The following is a 26,035-nucleotide window of genomic DNA, read 5'->3' as shown; positions in this document are numbered from 1 at the left end:
AAGAAGGAAAAAAAACGACAATGTGGATCAGCAGCTCCTAGGTGTGCTTGGTTTTGAGTGTATGGGAATGACAGCTGTGTTGGAGAGTGGAAACAGAGATTAACCAATGGGCTTCCTTGCTTACAGTGTAGTTGATTGGGTCACTTCCACTCGTGTGTAGTAATCGTCCTGCTGCATGGCCAGAGTCGGAGAGGAGAGGGGTTGTGGCAGAATGGTGAGCGAGCGGCTGCGGGAGGGTGGGTGAGGAAGACTGTGGGCGGGGAGACGGAGTGCAGTGGCAATTTTGTTTGGTTTTGAGTGTATGGGAATGACGGCTGCATTGGGGAGTGGAAACAGAGATTAACTAATGGGCTTCCTTGATTCGTTGAGTGTCTGTGCTCCGCCCTAATGTCATCACGTTTGATGTGAGGGGGGGGCAGACACTCATGGGATCTACACAACTACAAATTTAGAATGTTGAAATGTTGGAGGCTTCATTAGAATATTGGGGTTGTGAATTATGTCTGAATGGGGCATGGCTGAGGGCGGGTCTATGAGTGAGAGTGAGTGGTGCTGACAGCCTAGCCTACCAACAGTACAGGACTTCAGTGTTTCCCTGCCACAGAGTGAGCTTCAGAACGTTGGAGGTGAGAATTATTTATATAGATAGTGGGTTCTCAAACCTGATTTGTTAGGGTTTGAGGTGGGTAGTTTACTCAGAAAGGAAGGATATTGAGATGGGAAAGTCTGTTGGTCACCAATTTGAATTTTTAATTTGTAATTCGTAGTGAACCCTTGAGGGGATATGGCAGTATATAAACAAGACATTGACATAGATATTTTGGAGGAAAAGTTTATTGGTCACAATTTTTATTTGTGGCAGGATTGAGGCTGGAAATTCATTGGGACAGTCTGCTTCTGGGGGGGAGGGGATTTCTGTAGTCTATATTTTAAAACTTTGGGAGAGGTGAAAAGACATTAGTGAGCAGTTTATCTGATGAAGCACTCTGTCCTTTTACCCGTTTTTCCTGGAGAAATGCAGTGGCCAGTTCTTGTTATGGAGAAAAGTGTTACATCAGCCATTCTGTCTCATTTAGTACTGTAGCTTGGACCTCTGCACCTGTTTTGACTTGGAACAATGCCTAGGTAAGAGGAAGAAGCACATAAATGTTTCAAAAAAATAAGATTCAGTTTATAGCTAGCCCCAAAGCTTTAAAAGCAAATGCAGTGTATATACCTGAATATATAAAAGCTGCTAATAATAATAACAATGCATCACTGCAATATAGCACAACATCCTGACGCAGTTACTATATTCAATTCAAGATGGAAATGTCCCACCATCCAGCAGTTGAAAGTCAGGAGTGATATTGAGGGAGGGCCCGACGACTCATCAGCTCCGGGGCATGAGACTTCAGCTTCTGGAACTTTGCATCCCACTTAAGTAATAGTGTCTGTTCCTGATTTACATCCTGCCTCTCTGGGTCAACCGGCAGAGATCCAGACAGGCATTCCTGCGTCATTCTTTTTATGGGTCTTCCTTTTGCTGAGCATACAGCGATCACACGTATATTGCATGGTCTGAACAAAGCAACTTATATAACGTAAGCTACAGAGCATGTGCAAGATACTAAGGTTAATTACAGGACAACAGATGTTCTAAGAGTCAGCTGATCTGCTTACATAGTGTAGGCCAGAGGGCAACGGACAATAGTCTAGACTATTACTACCACAGTACCCCACTAAACAGAAAATTTTAGTAGGATGTAGGAGTGACCATATGCCTGCAATAGACTTCTTGAGCCGGTACGTCAAGCTCCATCTCTGGCCGTCTTCAAATCTAAGCTAATAGCCCACCTTGTTGATGCTGCTTTTAACTCCTAACCCTTATTCACTTGTTCAGAACCCTTATTTTATCATCCTCACTTTAATATTCGCTTATCTCTTGTTTGTCCTGTTTGTCCTAATTAGATTGTAAGCTCTGTCGAGCAGGGACTGTCTCTTCATGTTCAAGTGTACAGCGTATGTCTAGTAGCGCTATAGAAATGATTAGTAGTAGTAGTGACTAGTAATTTACCACATAGTGGTAGGACTGAGACATGCGAGTAGAACTTATACACTCTGGATGTTATTACTTAAACCACATCTCCCAATTAGTGGTAATCTCCCAATTAGTGGTACTGAGTTCAGACTCCTAAGATATGTTTATAGTACTAGACTAAAACCATGAGATGATAGAAATAACACTTACATGACAAATAGAACTATTTGCAAGAATGAAGTCAGAAATTACTAGATTATAAAAGTAATGTATGAACGTTTTATTGGTTCTTTAAATGCTAGAATGCACACTAAGCGGATCTTAGTTGGAACAAACACACTTCTCCCTAAGACATAGAAATAAGTGTCACCTGTTACCTGCAAGTGATTACAGAGCTTGGCCTACAACTAGGATCAAGGAACTACCACTTTCCTCGGGAACAGCAGGGATTTGCAGGCAGTGCTAGACAGCGTTCCAGCGCTGGTCAGTCAGTGAGATGATATAGAGAGCACAGCTGACGAGATGAGTTAAGTTGTCATCCTCGTTATTTGAAGAAAGCTGTAGCTTCACATGGTGAGAAGTCCAGATGAGCTAAGTTGATGTCTTTTATATCATTTTGTTATCAGCACTGTCTCAGATGGTTTGATAAGGTCATGACAGATTCTTTTGATGTCTTTTCATGTCATTCTAGATGCTTTCTGGGCTTCAAGTATTCTGGGGTTGACATGACCGTATTGCCTACGTTCCGTTGTCTTGCGTCAGCTAGATAACAGGGTCATAGGTTCCTTTCAGACAGGCATGCCTGGACAAGATTTCAATCGCAGCACAAGTCTGAGCAGTGTGTTTTGAGCACTGCAGTAATTTATATCAGGTGTCCCACTGGTGTAACATGGTCAATTTCTGTAATACAATGGTTATTTTGTAACAGGGTACTTTACCTCTACAAGGTAATATTATACATTATTTCCTGTCCTCATGCAGGCGATCACAGGTCCTGTGCTTCAGTAAAACTTAATTCCTACTGCCTCTGCATGCTCCCTGTCTATTGTCCCCTGTGACATACCTCATAATATCACATCCATGATATGTGTCGTGATTTGCTTTATCCATGTGTATATGGAGCAAGGTTGGTCTTGTAATGTTTTGTGCTTTCATATTGATGTTTCTCTGTATGTGTTTTTTGTTTTAAGATAAAGTTTATTTCCATTATGTAGCTTCCCACTATTCCAGAACCTGTGGGATAGTTGTGTCTATCAACCAGCAGGTGGAGATAGAGAAATGAAAACTGAGCTGAGACATATCTCTTGGCATCTAGTCCAGCTCCTCAGTATTTTCTATCTCCAGCAGATGGATGGACACACTATTCAGCCTCTGGTTCTGAGTGATTTGCTCCTGGTCCCCAGTTGGGCTTTGTGGGTGACTTGAGTCTGCAGAGCCATATTTGGACGTCTTCAGATCCCTGTTTCTGGTGCCCCACGAATTTACTTCTTCCCTCCATTCACCTGTCCTCTGTTTCCCGTGCAGCTCTCCTTTTCCAGCACAACAACCTGAAATAAAAAAAAAATAGAAAGAAAGGAGAAGGAAAGAGGTTTACTGGAGAGCATGGGGCAGTGTGTCAGTCTTGATCCTTTCTCATCTGGGATAAGACTTATGGCGACTGTGAGCTTAGGGGAGGCAGCCGTCAGTGGTAAGTCAAACTAAAGTTTGGCTCAGAACCACTTAGTGAAGGGGAGGGGATCCTGACTCGCAGCTTGGGACCATGTTGTGCTGCATTTGTGACAGGGTGAATGGCAACGCCTACAAAGGCAGTTAAACAGTGTTCCCGCTGTGGAACCTGCTGGCTGACGTTGGTGTTGCAGTGTGTGCAAGCCAGGAATCCTGTGGAACATGGAGGAAATGTCTGCAGTAGCACATCTTCGGATTTGGCACAACATCCGAATATGCCATGGATTTTGGGTTCTCTAGCAGGGCCAGTGCGCAGTTTGATGCAGAAGAGCAAGGGAATGGGCACCATTTTGTCGGAGTTGACTGGTAGTGAGGAACAGCCTCTGATCACGCGCAGAGCACAGTCACCATTTTACAGCTTCAGGGCCCAACAGAGTATTCAACTGCATTAGGATCTTTGTTTTCTCTAGAGTTTATTTACTGAAGCAGGGACAGAGTTGCTGCAAGGTGCTTCAGTTTCTCGCCTCGCTGCCCCTCTGACTCCTAAGAGATCTTGTGTAGACGTCCAGGAGTGGACAGATTAGGCTCATCTGGTTAGTGTTAGGTTAGTGAGTTGTTTTAAGGTTGTTGGGTTTATCAGAGTTTATCCTTACTGCTTGTCTATGTAAATTCTGAGGAGCTGGACTTGATGCTAAGAGAGAGAACTGAAAACTGAGCTGAGGCATCGCTCTTGGCATCCAGTCCAGTAACTCAGAATTTACGTAGACAAGCAATAAGAATACACTCAGAATAAACCCAACAATCTTAAAACAACTCACTAACCTAACTTTTCTATTATATTTCCACTACCCATGATGTATTGTAAGCCACATTGAGCCTGCAAATAGGTGGGAAAATGTGGGATACAAATGCTATAAATAAATAAACTTAGCCCCTGAAAATTAATGGAAATCTATGTATATAGAGAAATTAGGTCTTACCTAATATTAGTCCTTCCTACAAATCCAGAACCTGTAGGATAGTTGTATCCATCAACCAGCAGTGGAGATAGATGTTTCAGCTCCATTTTCAGTTCTCTATCTCCACCTGCTGCTTGATGGACACAACTTTCCCACAGGTTCTGGATTAGTAGGAAGGACTAATATCAGGTAAGACCTAATTTCTCCATATAGATAGATAGAATTCCATTAATTTTCTGGGGCAAAGTAAGTTAGTTTATTGAGTTGTTTTAAGATTGTTGGGTTTATTCTGAGTTTAATCTTACTGCTTGTCTAAGTAAATTCTGAGGAACTGGACTGGATACCAAGAGAGAGATGTCTCAGCTCAGTTTTCAGTTTGTCTTCACCTGCTGGTTGATGGACACAGCTATCCCAGAGGTTCTAGATTAGTGGGAAGGACTAATGGAAAGAAAATAAGCAGGTAAGACCTACTTTCTCCACATAGATAGATTCCATTAATTTTCTGGGGCGGCTAAGTAAGTTTTTGAAGGTATCTCCTAGCTTGACAGTTAACCTAAGTAAATCTTAAGGCCGTTAGTGTCCTTTGCTGATGAGCCTAGTTTGATAGAAACTAGTTTGATAGAAAGATTAAACTGATGGCCTTGTTCATAGGCCTGCTTCTCCATCCTGATGGAACTGGGTTAGGTCATGACTGAGCTACTCGCCCATGCTAGTGTTAGGGCTGAGAGTATTAGCCGTGAGGTAGTTGCTGGAGTGGAGCAGTGTCTTAGGCTTCTAGTGCCTTATGTTATACAAGCTATTTTTATTCTTCATGCTGGTTTTACCTTTTAAAACTCGTTTCATAAATAGATGAGCAGTTCATTTGCAGTTGGCTTGGCCTTTTGAGTCTGGGTTTTGTTTTGCACAGTTGGCTTAAGTCTCCAGTATCCCAGCACTTCTCTGTTATATTTTGTTTATAGCATTCCTGCCTCCCATTGCTTGCTACATGAAGAATTTCTGGTGGAGCTACAGGCATTGGTGAAGCAACAGGATGGAACACAATACAGGTAAGTGTTATCAAAGCAGAAATAAAGTTTATTTGCATTTCTGTCTAGTTGAACTGTTTTGTAACTGACTGTGAAAGTCAAATGCCTTATTTTTCATCTGGGTCCTAGAGGCTGAGATGAATGGAGTGCTGCCTGGGTCACAGAGTGAGTGAGTGGCAAAGGAGGTGTGTCATGGCCCAAGACATCTAAATTAGAGTACTAACCCCTAGATTGCTGAGCTCAGGATGCTCAGTGGGAAAATTCTCTAAGCCATGCCCTTTTGAAGGGGAATGTTGTCATGCCTATCCTAGCCCAGTTTTTTCCAGATCATAATCCTGAATGTTATATCTTGATAACTTATTTATTTATTTATTGTGAACATTTATATCCCACATGTTCCCACCAAGGCAGGCTCTATGGCATACAATGTCAGGAGAAAGTACAACATAATAGCAATAGTGCAAAGCAGAGGGGACAAAAAAAGTAGATAAGGGGAGGGAGGGAAAAACTGAAGGGGAAAGGAAGGCGGAGATGTAAAGGATCAAGAAGCTGAGGAGAATGAGAGATCACATAGGTAGGTGTTCAGGGATTTCTTGAATAGGCTGTGATCAGTGGTCTCTTTTAACGCTGATGGCAGAGCATTCCAATAACGGGGACACTGGAAGCAAAATGAAGAGGCAAAGAGCAGCTTGTATCGTAAGTTCCTGCAGTTAGGAAAGTGGAGGTTAATGACACATTTCTAACTATTAGCCTTTAGAGTGAGGTTTTATTTTTGTCATGGTGGTGGCATAAATAGCATTTGTTTTTGTTACATTTGTACCCCGCGCTTTCCCACTCATGGCAGGCTCAATGCGGCTTACATGGGGCAATGGAGGGTTAAGTGACTTGCCCAGAGTCACAAGGAGCTGCCTGTGCCTGAAGTGGGAATTGAACTCAGTTCCTCAGTTCCCCAGGACCAAAGTCCACCACCCTAACCACTAGGCCACTCATTTATTGAGATGTTTACATGGTTATAATGCTCCGGTTCTAAAGACTTTATAATCTGCATACAAGGAGATCAAATGACCTTCCTTTGTTGAGCAGTGGAGATTTAAATTAGGGCTTCCGAGTTCAACGTGCTGCTCTCTGAGGTCTTGTATCACCAATCTGACATTTTCAAGCTTTTTCTGAAGATATCTTTCCTTTTAGACAAAATTTTAGACCCAGGAAAACTAACACCGTGCCATTCCTGCCTTGTTGTGCATGCATCTTGTGTGTTAATTCTTCAATATATGCCCTAGTAAAACTCGGTGACTGAGTGTGCTTCTATAGGTTAATAAGGGATGGGGAGCTTTTCTGACTATATCACTCATAACATGAGAATATTACATGGTACAGGTTTGTGGTAGAATCCCTAGCCTTTTCTATTTTCTTTCTCCATGGCAGGCTCCATTACAGATGTGTTAAGAGTAAGGCTGCTGGGAAGAAGTGGTGTGGAAGCGTTCCGTGGCAGGTATAGTACAGAAGGTTGTTGGAATTCATTTACAGTGGCTCTTGCAGAGTGTTTCCTGGTACATTTGGCCCAAAATGTTGTAATGGGGCATCCTTAAAAACTAGGATGGAAAATTATCATAATAAGATGTACTGAAAAACTCCCTAACCCTATTATTTATTGCATTTGTATCCCACATTTTCCCACCTCTTTGCATGCCAGTGTAGATTGTGAGCTTCATACTGCTGGGATATTACAACCAAGTAAGTTGAATTATTTCATATAATACCCTTGATGTACACAACTGTATTTGCATGATGTAGATTTACTTATGCAGTCTTTTTTCAGATTTATAAAAGAAATTTGTCACTACTGTTTTTGAGGTTTTAGAGAATGTATTTAGCAGTTTAATTTAAAAAGCCTAATACTAGGTATCAGATAGTGAAGAAGCAGGTAAATATTTTTTTTCCTGGATCCAAAGGCAAAGGCTTGCAGTTTCATTCTTTGTGTATTGCAGGATTCTACAGAGCTGCCTGCAAATGGGAAATCCTTTCATAGCCTGGGGAAGCCTCGCCTTGATCCAGAGCGGAACCCATTTAAAGTGAAAAAAGAGGATCAGAAACCCTCCCTCTGGAAGATGGATAACGAAAAGAGAAAAGAAGCAGCACAGAGTGAAAGAGATCCATCTCCAGACATAGAGACAGATATGGACAAATCATGGAAGAAGGGGCTTCCAATGGAATTGAAGATAAAGAAAAAAGCATTGGAAAATGAGACGACATGGACCAGTGCAATGGAAGATAAAGCCAAGTCAATAGATAAACTACAGAAGTATTGGAGCCAGAATGATGGAATTGTTCCCCAAATTAACATAAAAGGGTGGTGTGAGAGAGAGGCTGGGAAGCAGGAAGAATGGGCCAGGGAAAAGAGAGACTCTGAAGGAGATCTGACTGCCCAGCACAGGAAGCAGGGGACACCGATAGAAGAGGCTTTAAAAAGAGAAGGAAAATCAGAACACACATTGAATAAGTTAGAGGAGCAGCACACTAAGTTGGTGAAAGAGGGACTGCCCAGTGATGAGCACGACAAAACCCCCAAGAACAAGGGGATAAAAATGAAAGAGGACCGTGCAGACAGGAGTGGAAAGGAGATCCCAAACCTGAACAGGAACGGAGCTGGCCAGGAGCAGACAGACTATTCCATGCAAGTAGCTAAACATGCCACTGAAGATAGTGCAGTACCTCCGCTTACCTTGCTGGAGAAATGCTGCCTCATGAGAGAGAAGGTTGAAAGAGCAGATAAATGCAATGGAACAAATCAGGCTGAGCTGAGAAAAGACAAACCCTTACAGGAAATGAAGCCACAGGAGGTGACACATCCAGTGCTAAAATCTGTGGGATACAATGGAACAGATCAGGCTGAGCTGAGAAAAGACAAACACTCACAGGAAATGAAGCCACAGAAAATGAAGCATCCAGTGCCAAAATCCATGGGATGCAATGGAACAGATCAGGCTGAGCTGAGAAAAGACAAACCTTCCCAGGAAATGAAGCCACAGGAGGTGAAGCATCCAGTGCCAAAATCCGTGGGATGCAATGGAACAGATCAGGCTGAGCTGAGAAAAGACAAACCTTCCCAGGAAATGAAGCCACAGGAAATGAAGCATCCAGTGCCAAAATCCATGGGTCTGGGGCAGAAGACAATCACCTCGTTCCCAGGATTTGTACTTGCATCGCAGGAAAACAGACCTGGGCTTCAGGATCTTGGAGCCCTTCACAACCATCTCGCAGCTCAGCTGAAGCAGAGAAAGGTTGGCTCTCATTTCTAACACTAAAGTTCTTACTATGCACTTCAATTTAACTTTGCTTTCTGGTATGGTCAGAAATATTTTTTTCTTTCTTTTTCTCACTTTTAAAATATCTAAAATATATATCTCTTCCTTTAATCCAAATCTGATGCATTATCTGTGTGTGTAGAAAGGAGGTTAATATCTACTGTTGTTTAATAGACTGAGACTGGAAAGATACGGGGGGGGGGGGGGTCTTTTACTAAGCCATGGTAGCATTTTTAGCTTGCGGTAGAAATCAGCTGGTGGTAAATGCCGAGACGCCCATTATAGTCCTATGGGCATCTCGGCGTTTACCACCAGCTGATTTCTACAATAAGCTAAAAATGCTACCGCAGCTTAGTAAAAGGCCACCTTGGTGACCTATCCAGTGTTAGAAACCGGGGTGAACAGGAATTACCATGACTTGTATTCTTCAGGGTACAGGTTTGAAAGACAGTTTTGATTTGAATCATGCCAGAATTGTTTGGACCCTGTTCCTTTTGAAGGAGTGAATGCAGCTGGCAGAGCAGCACTCTCTTCCAAAGGTGGATGTCCTGTTCAGTGACTGAGAGGAACTTCTCAGCCAAGGTTCTTTGTAAAGACTTGTTTCTTTTTCATGTCAGAGCCACCAGCTACGGCCCCAAAGGGGGACTAGAGCATGGGAGGAGGGATTTCTTAAAAGATAGCTGTCCAAAATGGCAGAATTCTGTGCACAGAATTCTCCTAGAGGTGCACAGTTTACCTTTCTCTGAAAACAGCTGGCTCCCATCAGCTAGTAGGGGAAGGTGGAGCTAGGGAAGCTGTGTTTATGAAGAGGAGCGCTGTAAGCCTGTGGAAAGAAGAGGAGCTGGTGCTATCTACGTGAGACACCATGAGGGGCATAATCGAACGGGGCGCTCAAGTTGTCATGAGGCTGTCCTCGCAGGGCGGCCCTGTAAAGGGGCGGGGCAACCATTATCGAAACAAGATGGGCGTTTATCTTGCGTTTCAATAATACGGTCGGGGACGCCCAAATCATGAAATTTAGGTCGACCTTAGAGATGGTCGTCCTTAGGTCGTTTTTGAGATGGTCATCCCTGGTTTTCGGCGATAATGGAAACCGAGGACGCCCATCTCAAAAACGACCGACCAAATCCAAGCTATTTGGTCGTGGGAGGAGCCAGCATTCGTAGTGCACTGTCCCCCTGACATGCAAGGACACCAACCTGGCACCCAAGGGGGCACTGCAGTGGACTTCACAAATTGCTCCCAGGTGCATAGCTCCCTTACCTTCGGTGCTGAGCCCCCCAACCCCCCCCCAAAAAAAAACCCACTCCCCACAACTGTAGACCACTACCATAGCCCTAAGGGGGGCACCTATATATGGGTACAGTGGGTTTTGGGGGGGTTTGGAAGGCTCACATTTACCACCACAGGTGTAACAGGTGGGGGGGGGGGGATGGGCCTGGGTCCACCTGCCTGAAGTGCACTGCACCCACTAAAAAGTGTTCCAGGGACCTGCATACTGCTGTGATGGCGCTGGGTATGACATTTGAGGCTGGCATAGAGGCTGGAAAAAAAATGTGTTTTTTTTTGGGTGGGAGGGAGTTGGTGACCACTGGGTGAGTAAGGGGAGGTCATTCCCGATTCCCTCCGGTGGTCATCTGGTCAGTTTGGGCACCTTTCCGAGGCTTGGTCGTGAAAAAAATGGACCAAGTAAAGTTGGCCAGATGCTCGTCAGGGACGCCCTTCTTTTTTCCATTATCGGCCGAGGACGCCCATCTCTAAATCACGCCCCAGTCCTGCCTTTGGTAGGGTGCTGACACGCCCCTGTGAATTTTGGTCATCCCTGTGACGGAAAGCAGTTGAGGATGCCCAAAATCGGCTTTCCATTATGCCGATTTGGGCGACCCTGAGAGAAGGACGCCCATCTCCCGATTTGTGTCGGAAGATGGGCGTCCTCTTTCGAAAATTCACCTGCTTGTGGATCGTGTTCATAAACCTGCTTGGTGTTGGAAGTCCTGTGCCATTCTTTGAGACTGGTGCAAGATTTAGGTTGCAGTGTGACTCATACTCAACGCTATGTGGTGCAGAAAGAAAATAAATGTGCTGCATGGGAGGATAAGAGATACCTACAGTACTTTCCAGAAGTGACGAGGAGAGGGAAGGATGGGCTGAAGGCTGAGAGCTTGTGAAGCGGAGGTGAGAGGTTGGAGCATCTGGGGGAATGAGTTACAGAAAGAAAGAGACAAGTTAGAGAAGAGGCTTGTTGGATGGGGAGACTGAAGTTGTGGTAATGTGCGTGGCCAGGGGTGTGGGATGCAGATCTGCAGATGAGAAAGATGGAGGGGGAGGGTAAGGGTGTTTTACTGTCTTATGGCTAGAGTTTCTGGATTTCAGGGATTTTCATTTGACAGTCTGCAGAAGTGTTATCCTTCAGCCACTGTGTTGCTTCAAGAAGTTAGCTCTGCCCACAGCTCCAAGCTCCCCGTTTTACTCCATAGACTGCAAAAGTACATAAGATTAGCCATATTGGGTCAGACCAGTGGCCCATCTAGCCCAGTATCCTGCTTCCAACAGTGGGCCAATTCAGGTCACATATACTTGACAGAATCCCAAATAGTAGCAAGATTCATGCTGCTGATCCCAGGGACAAGCAGTGGCTTTCCCCATGTCTATCTCAATAGGAGACTATGGACTTTTTCCTCCAGGAACTTGTCCAAACCTTTTTGAAACCCAGATACAGTAACTGCTGATACCACATCCTCTGGCAACGAGTTTAAGAGCTTGACTATTCATTGAGTGAAAAAATATTTTCTCTTTTTTGTTTTAAAATTAGTTGTGTAGAAGGGGTAAACATAAATAGATTGTTTACTCTTTCAAAAAGTACAAAGTCTAGGGGACACTCAAGGAAATTACACAGTACTCAGTATTTTGTAGACCTTTATCGTATCGCCCCCTCAGCCGTCTCTTTTCCAAGCTGAAAAGCCCTAACCTCTTAAGCTTTGTATGAGAGGAATTCCATCCTCTAAATCATTTTGGTTGCCATTCTTCAAACCTTTTCTAATTTTGATGTATCTTTTTTAAGATATGGCAATCAGAATTGCACACAATACTTAAGGTGTGGTTGCACCATGGAGTGATGCAAAGGCATTATAGTATTCTTTCTTATTTTCTATCCCTTTCCTAATAATACCTAGCATTCTGTTTGCTTATTTGGCCGCTGCCACACACTGGGCAGAAAGTTTCAGCATATTGTTCACTGTGACACCTAGATCTCTTTCTTGGGTGCTGACTCCCAGGGTGGAACCTAGCATCAAATAGCAATGATTTGGATTATTCTTCCCAATGTGCATCACTTTGCACTTAACCACATTAAATCTCATCTGCTATTTGGATGTCCAGTCTTCCAACGTTCTAAGGTCTTTCACAGTCCATATGCATTCTAACAGCTTTGAATAGCTTTGTGTCGTCTGCAGATTTAATCACCTCAATCATTGTTCCCATTTCTAGATCATTAATAAATACGTTAAATAGCACTAGTCCCTGTACAGATCCCTGGGGCACTCCACTATTCACCCTCCTCCACTGAGAAAATTGGCCATTTAACCCAATCCATCAACCAATTCCTAATCCACAACAGAACATTGCCTCCCATCCCATGGATTTTTAATTTTCTCAGGAGTCTCTCATAAGGGACTTTGTCAAACGCTTTTTGAAAATCTATATACACTATATCAACCGACTCACCTTTATCCACATTTATTCACGCATTCAATGAAATAAAGCAAATTGGTGAGGCAAGACTTCCTTCATAGGTTTTCTGCTTCTGATGTACCTGAAAAAGTTATTACTGAGTTTTTTGCCTCTGAGGCAAGTTTCTCTTTATATTCTCTTTTCTTTTATAGTTTAAATTGATATTGAAAATTATAACAGCCCTCATCCAGAAGTACATTGCTCAATTATAACAAATAAGATACAGAGACCACCCTCTGAACCTAATACAAAATCTCACTAACTGGTTCCCACCCTCCATCCCATATTTCACATCCCTACCAGATTTGCGCCCCCCCCCCCCCCTAAACCCTTCTAGTTATAACGCTCAAATTGCTTCCAATAATCGGTCCAGATGCGTCTATTCTGCCGCTTCAGGATCGTATCGCCCTATTCGGCGATCCGTCAGTTTCTCCAGTTCTGCCACCAATTTTACTTTTGTTAACCAACTATCAGGCTCATTTTCAAAGCACTTAGCCTCCCAAAGTTCCATAGAAACCTATGGAACTTAGCCTCCCAAAGTGCTTTGAAAATATGCCTCAATGTATGGTGGGTCCAGTACTCTGCTTCCAGAGAGAAGTGATGATTGTCTTTGCTGCAGCTAAACAAAGACGCTTTATGCGTCGCTGCCACTTTGATACTCTCCTGTTCCCTCCAACCCAAAAGACACCACTTGGGTTCACAGGGATGTATTCTCTTTTCACCTTCTTTATCGGTGCTTTGCATCTTACTTTCCAGTGCGTTATGTTGCTTCTTGTTTTCATTTGGATCTTTTTTTTCTATATTCTGAAAGATGTTTTTTTTGTTCTAATAGCCTCTTTCACTTCTCCCTTTAACATGCTGGCTGTTTGCTCTTCTTTCCACCTTTATTAATATGTGGAATACATCTGGTCTGGGCATCCAAAATGGTATTTTAAAACAACATCCATGCCCAATTTAAAGTCCTAACCTTTGCAGCTGAACCTTTCAATTTTTTAAAAACATTTTCTTCGGGGAGGAAGTGACGTCACTGAAGCTGATGGCTGCCTAGCGTTCTAGCTCCCGTTCCTCGATAACTACAAAGCTATAAAAAGCTATCACCAACCTGTTTGGACCTGCTTGCAGTGTTCCCCGCTGCTCCTCATTGAATTTAGGATGAGTAAAGCGACTTCAGCGCGAGCGAAAGTGCAGGAGAAGGCAACTGACGGCGGGCCGGCCAAAACCGCGAAGCGCCATGAGGTAATGGCGCCGGTTTCTCCCTCTGACTCAGACTCCGCGCTTTCACTAGCGGAATCGCGGAAGCCGCATATTAAAAAAGGAATCTCAGGCGAATTTCGCCAGATCCTAAGCGGTATACAAGCTGATATAAATAAATCAAAGGATGAGATTTTGGAGAGAATGGAGTCGTTGAGCTCCGACCTCCGTGAGCTGGGGAACAGAGTTGAGGAGGTAGAAGCCAAGGTGGAAGAACACTCTGAATCTATACACTCAGCCGAGGCCAATCTTCAGGCGTTAGAGCAAAAACAAATAGATTTAACATACAAGCTTGATGATCTTGAAAACAGGGGAAGGAGAAACAACCTGAGATTCCGTGGAGTTCCTGAGGGTGGAGAAACAGAGGATGTTATTCAAATTATACGGACACTGTGTGCCAGCTTGCTGGGGGCCGACGCTGAAGGGGTAAAGATTGCGATCGACAGAGCACATAGATCCCTGGGTCAGCGGCAGGAAAACAGAGCGCGGGACATCATCACCCGGTTCCATAGGCATGAAACAAAGGAACAGCTGCTTAACTGCGCCAGGAAAAAATCTAATTTGGAATTCGGTGGGGCCACTGTGTCTGTTTATCAAGACTTATCACAGTTCACTCTGCAGCAAAGACGATTCATGAAGCCAGTTCTGGACATTTTGGCCAAGGAACAGATAACATACAGATGGGGCTTCCCTTTTTCTTTGATTTACTCACTTCAGGGTGTCAAGATGAGAGTGACGTCGATGATGGAAGCCTGGAAATCCCTGCATGGGGCAGGCTTGGTGCAGACTAATAAACCGCCAGGCACTTTGGCCCCAGCCACGAAGACAAAGCTTCAAAAGTGGCAAAGGATTCCTGCCACTCCTAAAAGAAATATTCCAAAGAGAAAAGTGGCTGTGGATGAAACCTGAACTCTACCAGAAGAAAAATGGCTGAAATTGATACCCTAGTTGGTAACGTTACAGAGAGTTACTGGTGTTACTCTCTGTCTCAAGTTTGAATATGTTTTGTTCTTTGTTTAATAATGCTACATTCAGCAAAAGTGAACTTTAATATTATAGTTAACGGAGGAAATGGTAATTAAGGATGTGAGGCTTCATGTGAATGAAGTTGCTTAAGTTACAAGATATTAAGAGGAGGGGAAACTTAAGGTGAGGGATAATGGGCAGGGACCAATTATGTTGACGGGTAATTAAGGTTGCTCAATCTGGGTCCATAAATTTGGTGATGACATAAGTATTTGGGGGGGGAGGGGGGCTGGGTTGCCTGGATGCTGGTGGGTTACTTCCTCGCTTCCCACTACTGGGACTTGATCCCGTTAGTTGGTGCCAGACAAGGGGGGATGGGGGGGATATGGGTAGGGGAAGGGTCATTAGTAGGGGGAGGGAGGGCTAGGGAGGGAAGGGAGCACAACTGGTATTGGATAGAACAAAGACATGGAGTAGACGGATCCCACCTGGTGGGAGAGATAGCTGACTTAATATCCCAGGCATGACTACAGATTTAAAAATCCTATCATATAATGTCAAGGGGCTGAATATGCCTCAGAAAAGACAGAAGTTTTTCAAAGAGATGCAGATACATAGGCCGCACATTGTATTGTTGCAGGAGACCCATCTCCGCAGGGCACATGAGAGGCTGTTAACCCATCCAGAATACCCACACTCCTTCTTTGCCTCCTCTGCCGATGATTCCAAAAAACGTGGGGTGGCAATTCTGTTCCATAAAACAATATCAGTTCAAGTAAAGCAAATTCGGCGGGACCCGGGAGGGCGTTTTTTACTTTTACAAATTGTCCTGGAACAGGTTGATCTCACGCTCGCCTCGATTTATGCCCCTAATGAACATCAGGGGTCCTTTTATACTAAGGTGAAAAACACTCTGGCTGCATTCACTCGGGGTTCCTTGATTATGGGGGGTGATTTCAACGAGGTTATGGACCCTGGGTTGGATAGATCTGGGAGCTCCCAACATCCAACTTCTAGGGACTCAGTGGCACTGGGCTCTTTGGTCCGTTCATTGGGCACCCTGGATGTATGGAGATTAACTCATATGACGACTAAGGACTACACTTTTTTTTCTCCTGTACATAACTCATACTCCCGGATCGATCATATCTTCCTCGACGTTCCATTAGCAGAGAGGGGCCCGAAAGCTGAAATTGGCAACATTACTTTTTCAGACCATGCCCCAGTTTGGGTAACCTTGTCGAGTATCAGAACTGAGGCCAAAGATCAAAGATGGACGCTTAACACAGACCTATTGCTGGAGGGGGAGGCTGTAGAGGGGTGTAGGAAGGTCCTGAAGGAGTATTTGGAGTTCAACATGGAATCGGGGCAACCTCTTAGCGTGGTATGGGATGCTATGAAGGCAGTCTCAAGAGGGTACTTCATACAGTTAGCCAGTAGGCGAGCAAGGGTTCGTAGGGCCCAGCTGGCACAGTGCTTGGACAGGATTAGGATCCTAGAGGCACAGCACAAATCAGGTGGTTCCCCCTCTGTTCTGGAGGAGCTGCGTGGACAGAGGCTCCAGTTGGATACTATTTACTCCGACCAGCTAAGTTGGTTACAATCCAGAAATAAAGTCCGATCCTACGAATTTACTAACAAGGCAGGTAGACTCCTGGCAATAAAGCTGCGTAGGCAAAGAGTGGACCGAACGGTCCCTCACATTAGGGATTCGAAAGGAGAGTTGCTGTACACCTCTGAGACCATAAGGAAACGTTTTAGTGAATTTTACCAGAAATTATATGCGCAGGAGACCAATCCATCTGAAAACGCTATCCTGGACTATCTGGCAGAGAGTGAACTGACTTCCATAACCAGCCAGCAGAGGGTAACCCTAGATGCACCGGTAACTCCGGTCGAGGTTCAAAAAGCAATTCAACATTTACCTTCCTGTAAATCGCCAGGTTTAGATGGCTTCCCGAATGAATTTTACAAGAAATATGCCATTGAATTGGCCCCCCTGCTAGCTGACTTATTTAATTTGATTGGGAAAGGGGAGTCCTTGCCCACCTCCATGTTGGAAGCATGGATTGCAGTACTGCCCAAACTGAATAAAGATCATAAGGATTGTGGATCCTTTCGCCCTATATCTGTCCTAAATGCCGACGTCAAAATTCTAGCTAAAGTCCTGGCCAATCGTCTAGCACCTTTGCTCCCAGCTGTTATCCATCCGGATCAGGTGGGATTTGTCCCTTATAGAAAAGCAACTGATAACACTAGGCGAGTGGTCGATTTAATATACTTGGCTAAGAGAATGAAGAAACCCCTTTGTCTCTTAAGCTTAGATGCCGAAAAGGCCTTTGATAGGGTGCACTGGCCATTCATGTATAGGGTGATGGAGACCTTTGGGATAGGACCACAGTTTTGTGGATGGATACAAGCATTCTACAGCTCCCCTAAAGCCTGTGTTCGTGTAAATGGGGGTAACTCAGGGATGATACCTTTATATAGAGGCACTAGACAGGGCTGCCCTTTGTCTCCTTTATTATTTGCTATGGTAATGGAACCATTTGCAACCAGGCTGAGAACCAACCCCAACATATCGGGACTTACCATGGGAGGGAGAACACATAAATTAGCCCTTTTTGCAGACGATGTTCTGTTATTTGTTACTAACCCCCTGACCACCTTCCCTGGGCTTCTGCGGGAAATAGAGGAATATTCGAATGTGTCGGGATTTAAAGTTAATATGTCCAAATCTGAAGTCTTAAATATAAACCTTCCATCGGAGCTTATGGAGTCATTGAGGACTTCCCACGCATTTAGATGGGCGGCTAAGAGCATTCGCTACCTGGGGATTAATTTGACAGCAGATCTCTCAGATCTCTTTTCGGCTAATTATAAAGGTTTGGGAGAGGCAATTACAGAGGATCTGGGTAGATGGGGGGATATTACCCTTTCGTGGTTTGGCCGAATAGCAGCAGTAAAGATGAATGTCTTGCCGCGCCTGCTCTACTTGTTTCAGGCCCTTCCAATCAAAATGCCACGTAGATTTCTATCAATGCTACAGGATCGTATAATGCGCTTTATCTGGGGAGGGAAACGCCCACGCTTAGCACGTACGATTTTGTACCAGGACAGGGCTAGGGGAGGGCTGGGAGTACCCAATCTGGCCTGGTACTATAGAGCAGTTCAGGCACGCGCAGCAGTGGAGTGGTTCCAGGACTACCCAGATAGGCAATGGGTGCAGCTTGAACAATACACCTTAGGTGATAGGCCCTTGGGGGCTCTTATGTGGATACCGGGCTCACTTAGGTCCCTGGAAACAGGATTATGTCCTTCCATATATGTTACCCTTGCAAATTGGGACAGCATGTTTATACACCGACGCACAACACTATCTCGTCTGTCACCCATAGCCTATAATCCTCTGTTTTACCCCGGTATGACAAGGGGAATATTCACAAGATGGTACACTGGGGGATTACGACAGTGGGGCCATTTATTTGATGGCGAGAGTTTGTTGTCTTATTCTGCAGCTCTTGAGAAATTCCCGATAGTGGGATCTGATCTATATGCCTATTTACAATTGGCATCCTTTCTTAAGACAAAGGCAGTTCGGGAGGTTATGGCCAGAGAACAAACAGCGATAGAGCTTGTCTGTGAAGGTCCACCTACAACTACTGGGCTGGTCTCTCGCCTGTACCAAATTATTAATAGACAATCCCCGAGCTATACACTTCATAGGAAGGGGTGGCAGAGGGAACTGGGCATGGAATTGGAGGAGGCTACATGGGAGAGGTTGGAGCGGGCAGTGGTGAGGGTGTCGTCTCATGTGCCCTTCAGGGAAAACGCGGTGAAGGTGCTGTATCGTTGGTACTTGACACCTGAACGTCTTCAGCGTATTTACCCCACATTGACGGGGCTGTGCTGGAGGGGTTGTGGGGTACGAGGCACAGCTGGCCACATATGGTGGACCTGTAAGAAGGTCAGGGCTTATTGGAGATCGATTCATAACAGGTTACAGAGATGGACGGGCAGCCCAATGCCATGGAGCCCAATGTTCTATTTATTTTTTGGGGGAGTGGTGGGCCTTTCCAGAAACCAGCATATATTTGTGGGACAAGCCATAACTGCCGCAAGAGTTATAATTGCTGCATGTTGGAAACAGCCCATGACTCCTCCTATCACTAGATGGGTCCAAAAACTGAGATACACCTGTGAGATGGAAAGGCTTCTAGCAGAGAGGCATAACCAATTAGGCAGATGGCATCAGATCTGGGATTCTTTTCTTCACCATGTATAATTCGATATAAGGTTTCTGTTAAAGTTGTGCCGGAAGGGTGGGTGGGAGGGGAAGGGAGGGAGGGATGGGCAAATCATAGAACAATATAAATGAAAACTCTGAAAATGTGAAGTTCTTGAATCATAAATCTGAATAATTTATTTGACACCTTAATGCAATAAGAATTATTTTCTTTTTGATACATAGAGTAATAATCACTTTGATTTGTATTGTATAAACGTGCGCTTTTGAGAATACTTTGGCTTACATAAATGACATGTAACATGGCTTGCATATTGTACTATATTTCAGATGTTTTGTATTATCTATTAATAAAGACTTCAAAAATTTAAAAAAAAACAAAAACATTTTCTTCATTTTATCATAGTTATCCTTTCGAAAATTAAATGCTGCTACAGTAGATTTCCTTAATGACTGCACTCCAGTTAAGTCAAATTTGATCAGGTTGTGGTCACTATTTGTTTTTTTTTTTTTTCCAGTGGACCCAACACCATTACCTCTTGTACTAAGTCCTGCATTCCACTAAGTACTAGAGCTAAAATAGCGACCTTGCTTTTTAGTTCCTGGTCCAGCTGCTCCAAAAAGAAGTCATTTATTACATTGGAATTTTACCTCCATAGCACTCTCTGATGTGGCATTTAACCAATCAGTATTGGGGTAATTGAAGTCAAAAACCTGAAAAATCCACTCTCTTCTTCTGTAATGTTGAAATAAGCAAAAGAAACAAAAATTGTGGAGAAAAAAATACCTCGGACAAGAAGTCATGCCACAGCAACTAATGATAGTCCAAATAGGCACACTCCTTCATAATCACAGGTCAGAAAACAGCTCCACTTAATAGAAAAAAACAGCTTTTCAGCATTACAATAGGTTAATGTTCATGTTACTGCCAAAGGCGTATAATAATGTCCCCAGCAGCAGTTTAATAACAGCAGTAGCAACTTCAGAAATGGCGATAGCAGTCAAATACAAAAACCACAATACTCATCTGGCAGTTGCTGGAAACACACATCCCAAAAGGAGTTCCCTGTTTCTCCCACCAGGGCGTCATCAGGGGAAGCAAACTATGTTTCCAGTGGCTTCCAGATAAGTATTGTGGTTTTTGTTGACTGCTATCACCATTTCTGAAGTTGGTACTGCTCTTATTAAACTGTTGCTGGGGACATTATTATACGCCTTTGGCAGTAACATGAACATTAACCTATTGTAATGCTGAAAAGCTGATTTTTTCCTATTAAGTGGAGCTTTTTTCTGACCTGTGATTATGAAGGAGTGTGCCTATTTGGACTATCATTAGTTGCTGTGGCATGACTTCTTGTCCGAGGTATTTTTTTCTCCACAATTTTTGTTTCTTTTGCTATTTCAACATTACAGTAGAAGAGTGTATTTTTCAGGTTTTTGGTTCTATTACCACTCTGACCTTTTGTGAATATATCTTGACTTCAAGGTTTTGAAGGTACCGTAATTGAAATCACCCATTATTATACTGTTGCCACATTTGCTAGCTTTTCTAATTTCTGTTAACATGTATCTGTCTGATCATTCAGGCCTGGTGAACGGTAGTATAGCCCTGTGTATAATTTTTCCCTTCACACATGGGATTTCTGTCCACAAGGATTCCACATTGCTGTCTGTTTCATGCAGCATTTTTATTTTGTTTGACTTGATTTCCTCTTGAACATACAGCGCAACCCCCTCCCCCCTCAGATTTGATCCATCCTATCATTGTGATATAATTTATTCCCTGGTAAGTGTCCCATTGATTGTCCTTCCACTAGGTCTCTGAGATACCTATTATATCTACCTCTTCATTTGGTGCTATGTACTCTGACTCTCTTATTTTTTTTAGGCTTCTAGTATTTGAATACAGACACTTCAAAGTGTGTTTTTTTCCTTGCATCTACAAGCTGCTTAGAAGTTGACAGGGATAATTTGCAACCTTTGCTCTCTTCTACCTTTAAACCTCCTGGCTTTCTTTCACCTTTGTTGAAACCTCTCAATTGGGATTCCCTAAATGTGCCGTTATAATAGTATCCCTCAAGGATACCTCACTCTGAATCATACACTCCTCATTGACTATTGGCTTCCCCCTCCCCCCCTTTAAAAAGGAGACAGCACAGCTTTTAAATTAGTTAAATGTTAGTTCCAGCAGCCTGGTTCCATCCCGGTTAAAGTGGAATCCATTCTTTTGGAATAGGCTCCATTTTCCCCAGAACGTTGCCCAGTTCCTAACAAATCTAAATCCCTCCTTCCTGCACCATCATCTCATCCACACTTTGAGACTTCAGAGCTCTGCCTGCTTCTTGATTCCTGTACATGGAACAGGGAGCATTTCTGAAAATGCTATCCTGGAAGTTCTGGATTTTAGCTTTCTACCTCAGAGCCTAAATTTGGCTTCCAGAATCTTCCTCCCGCATTTTCCTATATTGTTGATACCCACATGTACCAAGACAACCAGCTCCTTCCCAGCACGGTCTAAAATCTTATCTAGGTGATACATAAAACCAGGAGCACGAGTTATGGGTCATTGTAGTCCTGTGAAAAATGACAATGCAGAATTTGAAAGATTTTGGTGCACAAGTAAGATCTGTTTTCAGATTTAACTTACTACTCAGCAAGTGGTTGTAGTCTATTATTTTGATAAATATGGTATGGCAAAGTTTGAAATGTTGTGTACAGAATTTCCCCCAGCAGTATACCATACACTAGCTCTGAGCAGAAGGAGGTTTCAAGAAGGCCTAGTACCTGTTTTTTTACATGGCCACAGGAAAAAGAGGCAACGACCAACTGCAAAATGAATGCAGAGAACAAAAGAGCAGTGTGGCAGCTTAAAAGGCTCAATTGAAGTTCTATTGAGAGTCAAGCCAAAATAAAAAGGTGGTTCCAGGTGCATATATCTGGACTTCAAAACCATTGTAAAAACAGCCAACCATCTTTTGGCGTCCACAGTGCCTGCATCAGGGGCGAATGCGAGTCAGATAATATCCACCGTTTTGGAAGGTATCACTTGACATAGAAAAGAGCCCTTAAATGATATAGCAATAAAACCACAAAGCTTTCCCGGCTTGTAGCAGTGTGCGCTGTGGATCCTGAAATGTGTTGGGCTGTTTTTACAATTGATTTTGAAGTCTAGATATAGATATAGCTGCCACTGTCTTGCTTTTTAATATGGCTACAGCATGAACCATTCAGTAGCAAGCAAATATTGCTAGAATGTTGTGTACTCTTGTTTTTCCAGGCCACGTTGGCTTCTGTGAATGTCCAGGCACTGCCTGATAAAGGACAGAGGTTACAGAGACAAGTGCAGGAGTTAGAAGATGCGCTGAGCTCAATCAGCCTCTCCACACCAGGTATGCAATCCATTTATTGAGGAGAGATTGATCTACACCAAATCCGTATGACCAGACAGGAGCTGTGACTCGGCCCCACAGTCGCTGAGATTGTTTCCCCTGATATTGAGCCTGCACACAACGGTCATCAATTAATTTTTTTATGCCAACTGCCATGGGTAAAAGTAATCATAATCCAGATATTCAGCAGCAGTATTAGGTAGTGGTTAGCATATTCAGACAGCTAAATGTCATAACTTTATCCTGTTAGCAGTTTGAATATTGCCACTAGCAGGATAACCTCCAGCTCCATTCATAGCATGCCCCAACACTATTTGGAGAATGCTGAGGTGGTCAGAGGAAATACTCAGTGGCGCTTTTCCAGTTAGTGTCACTGAATATCCCTCTAAGTGGCACTTATCTGGGTAGCAGCCGCTCTGGCCTGGATAATTGCCGTCGAATATTGGCCTAGTTATTCTCACAGTCAAAGAACGTAAGACTATTCATACTGGGTCAGAGCAATGGTCCATCTAGCCCAGTATCCTGCTTCCAACTGTGGCCAATCCAGACAAGTACCTGGCAGAAATCCAGTTAGTAGCCATTCCATTCTACCAATCCCAGGGCAAGCAGTGGCTTCCCCCATGTTCATCTCAATCACAGAATATGGACTTTTCCTCCAGGAACTTTACTAACAGCTGTTACCACATCCTCTGGCAACGAGTTTGAGCTTAACTATCTGCAGGCATAATTTGCTAGTACTCTGCTGCTTCTCAGCACAGACATTTGGAGACTTCTTATTAAACTAATTTGAAGCCTAAGTCAAGGAGCTATGAGCCTGACAGTCAAGAAAATCTAGATGTCTAGTGTTAACAATTGGGTACCTAGGCCTACGTTAATATAAATTCCTGCCTCCAAAACACTTAAATTTAGGTGCCTTGAAAGTATATGGGACCAGGAATTAGTGTTGATTTTCCAGCACCGAACATGTAACTTCAGGTGCCTTAGTTTAAGGTGCCTAAAGTCAGGAGCTTATAGTCAGCCCAGAACTGAGGCGTTTTAAATTGTCTGACCATAGGCACCTAATCTTAGAGTTTAAACTAGGCAGGACTTAGTTCAGGTTCATTAACTTCTTTGGTTGTTTCTTTTCACCCTCTAACAATACCTCTAGTCTAAATTTTGAATATACATGGTAGTCAGTGGTGAACCTGGATATTCAGTGCAGGGCCATTTCCAGTGACTGGTATTGAATATCAGGGGGTTATTTTTGGCTGGTTGCCAGCCAAACCAATATTCAACACTAGCTAGTTAAGTTTTTATAGCGGCCAAAGTTAAATAGTGCTGAATATCAGCCAGGATGTCTTTCTTAAGCACACTGATATTTTAACTAATGGTGCACTTGTTTTATTATGTTTTTTTGATGCTAGGTGGGGTAAAGTGGGGTTGAGTAGGCTGGATGATTTGAATTTGTAATCTGCTCTGTACAGTTATGATTAGCTGACAGTAGCAGACTATAAATTGATTTATTAAATTATCCTGTAATGAGAACAATAGCTGTTCTTCAGCGTGTGCAGTGGTGGCTAGCACCAAATATACCAATAGGAGGAGAGTCTAATGTGCACGGACCAGGAGAGGGTCATAGTGTCTGAAGATATCAAGGTGGTGAAACAATGTGACAGGGTAGAATAACCAGCAGGAGGAGAAGGTGTTAATGCCCCTGTACAAGTCATTCATGAGGCCCCACATGGAGTACTGTGTTTGTTTTGTTTTGGAGGCTATAACTTTCTAAGGACATAAAGACTTTAAGCAGTTCAGAGGAAGCTAACAAAAGAGATGTGGAGTTTTTGTCAGAAGATTTATGAGAAGAGATTTGAAGACCTGAATATGTTCCTTTTAGAGGAAAGGAGGGACAGATGGCACTGCAGGGTGGTAAACTTAAAGGCAAGATCTGGACATTTTATTTATTTATTTTTAATGGAAAGGGTGGTGGATGCCTGGAAAACCCTTGTAGTGTGGTGGTAAGAAAAAGAGTGACTGAATTCAAAAAGGCATGAGAGAGAGAGGATTCCTATATAGCAAGAGAATGGAATCAAAGTAAAACAAGTGGCACTCACACTTCAAAAAAAGACACAGAAGAGTATAACTTGCAGAGAGCGGCAGATATAACTCTAGATAAATTACTGGGCAGAGTAGGTGAACCATGCTGGCTTTAGCAGCTGTCATTAACATAATTTATATATATATTTTTTTCTACCCTTAACAGTTGAAAATGATAGGAAGGAGTCAGAGATGAAAGAGAAGCAGCCAGCTGATGTCAGGAATCCATTCAGCGGCACTGGTCCAAGGCCACAGAGCAGTGTGTCCCTGATTAAACCACAGACCTTTCAGGATCTTAAATCCCAGTCCCTGGGTTCTGCTTCCACCATAGGATCCAGTCAGGTCTGTGGAGGTAAGATTTAGAGCTGAACATCATATTGCAGCATTCGTATCTTAGCCTTCTTCTCTGCTCTCAGTCTTCAATGTTTCCTTCCTTTCATTCAACCATCTCCATTCTGTCTTGAGTACATCTCGTCTTTGTCGCTGTCGTCATGCCTCTCCTACTCTTCTCCGTACTCTCTTGGTCCTTCTTCTGCTCTCCGCTGGAGATATCAATCCCAATCCTGGTACTCCACATCAGCTCTCATACTATTCCTGCAGGTCACACAGTTCCTCTCCTCTCCCTTTCTCATGTGCTCTATGGAATGCCCGCTCTGTCTTTAACAAACTTTCCTACATCCATGACCTCTTTATCTCTCGTACTCCCCATCTTTGGCAAGAAAGACTTTTACCTATTAACCTTTACAGTCCTACTTGTTTTTGGTTGACCTGTGTCCCTTCCCTACTTTGTTGGACAGTATATTCTCAGTAGGGTTCCTTCCTTGTTCATCAGGTGTAGGGGCATACTGTAAACATTTCCTTTTCTGAGACTGTTCTACTTACATTTCAAGTCAAACACAGCGAGGTAGACAAAATGATTGAATCCGTATGTTGTAAATAAAGTTACAGTACATTGGACATTGCTGTTCAAACATTTTGTCGTCCTCGCTGTGTTTGACTTGTTTGTGTGACTGCAAGGGTCTATGTTCTTTTTTTTTTTATTATTGCCGTGTCCTATTAACATATCATTCTGAAGCCAGAGCAGTAACAATACTGTAGAATTATCTGCTGACGCCAATGACATTTACTCTGTTCTTCCAGGAAAACCACAGCAGGAAAGTCTGTATGGGAGAAGAATGAAGGAGGACTCTCTCTTTGCAGTGCGCAATGCCACTAGCGAAGCCATTGACCACCTGCACAAATCCCTGGAGTCATGCCCTTCTTCAGAGAGCACTGTGGAGGATCCTGCGGGTCTGAAGGTAGAGCCCTGGAATGGGAGTTTGCTTAGTGATCTCTAGCTGCAATCTTTTTGAGAAACATTAGCATCCCCCCCCTACCCCCAGACAGAGGGGTCCGAAAGGAGCAGGA

The 26,035-nt window shown here is 43.5% G+C and overlaps 1 protein-coding gene across 1 annotated transcript in view; it reads left to right on the top strand.

Moving 5' to 3' along the window:
• Positions 1-26,035, top strand: part of TTF2 (transcription termination factor 2) — a 101,441-nt gene that overhangs the window by 6,557 nt on the left and 68,849 nt on the right. The window contains exons 3-9 of the mRNA XM_030205036.1: positions 5,604-5,690; positions 7,095-7,161; positions 7,658-7,971; positions 8,032-8,950; positions 22,444-22,555; positions 24,795-24,980; positions 25,769-25,926. Coding sequence (XP_030060896.1) covers positions 5,604-5,690; positions 7,095-7,161; positions 7,658-7,971; positions 8,032-8,950; positions 22,444-22,555; positions 24,795-24,980; positions 25,769-25,926 — 1,843 coding nt within the window. The remainder of the gene's footprint in view (positions 1-5,603; positions 5,691-7,094; positions 7,162-7,657; positions 7,972-8,031; positions 8,951-22,443; positions 22,556-24,794; positions 24,981-25,768; positions 25,927-26,035) is intronic.

Source organism: Microcaecilia unicolor, chromosome 5 (genome assembly GCF_901765095.1).
Source record: "Microcaecilia unicolor chromosome 5, aMicUni1.1, whole genome shotgun sequence".
NCBI lineage: Eukaryota > Metazoa > Chordata > Amphibia > Gymnophiona > Siphonopidae > Microcaecilia > Microcaecilia unicolor.
The sequence above is the reverse complement of the archived record's forward strand: the minus strand, read 5'-3'. Positions and strand labels throughout refer to the sequence as shown.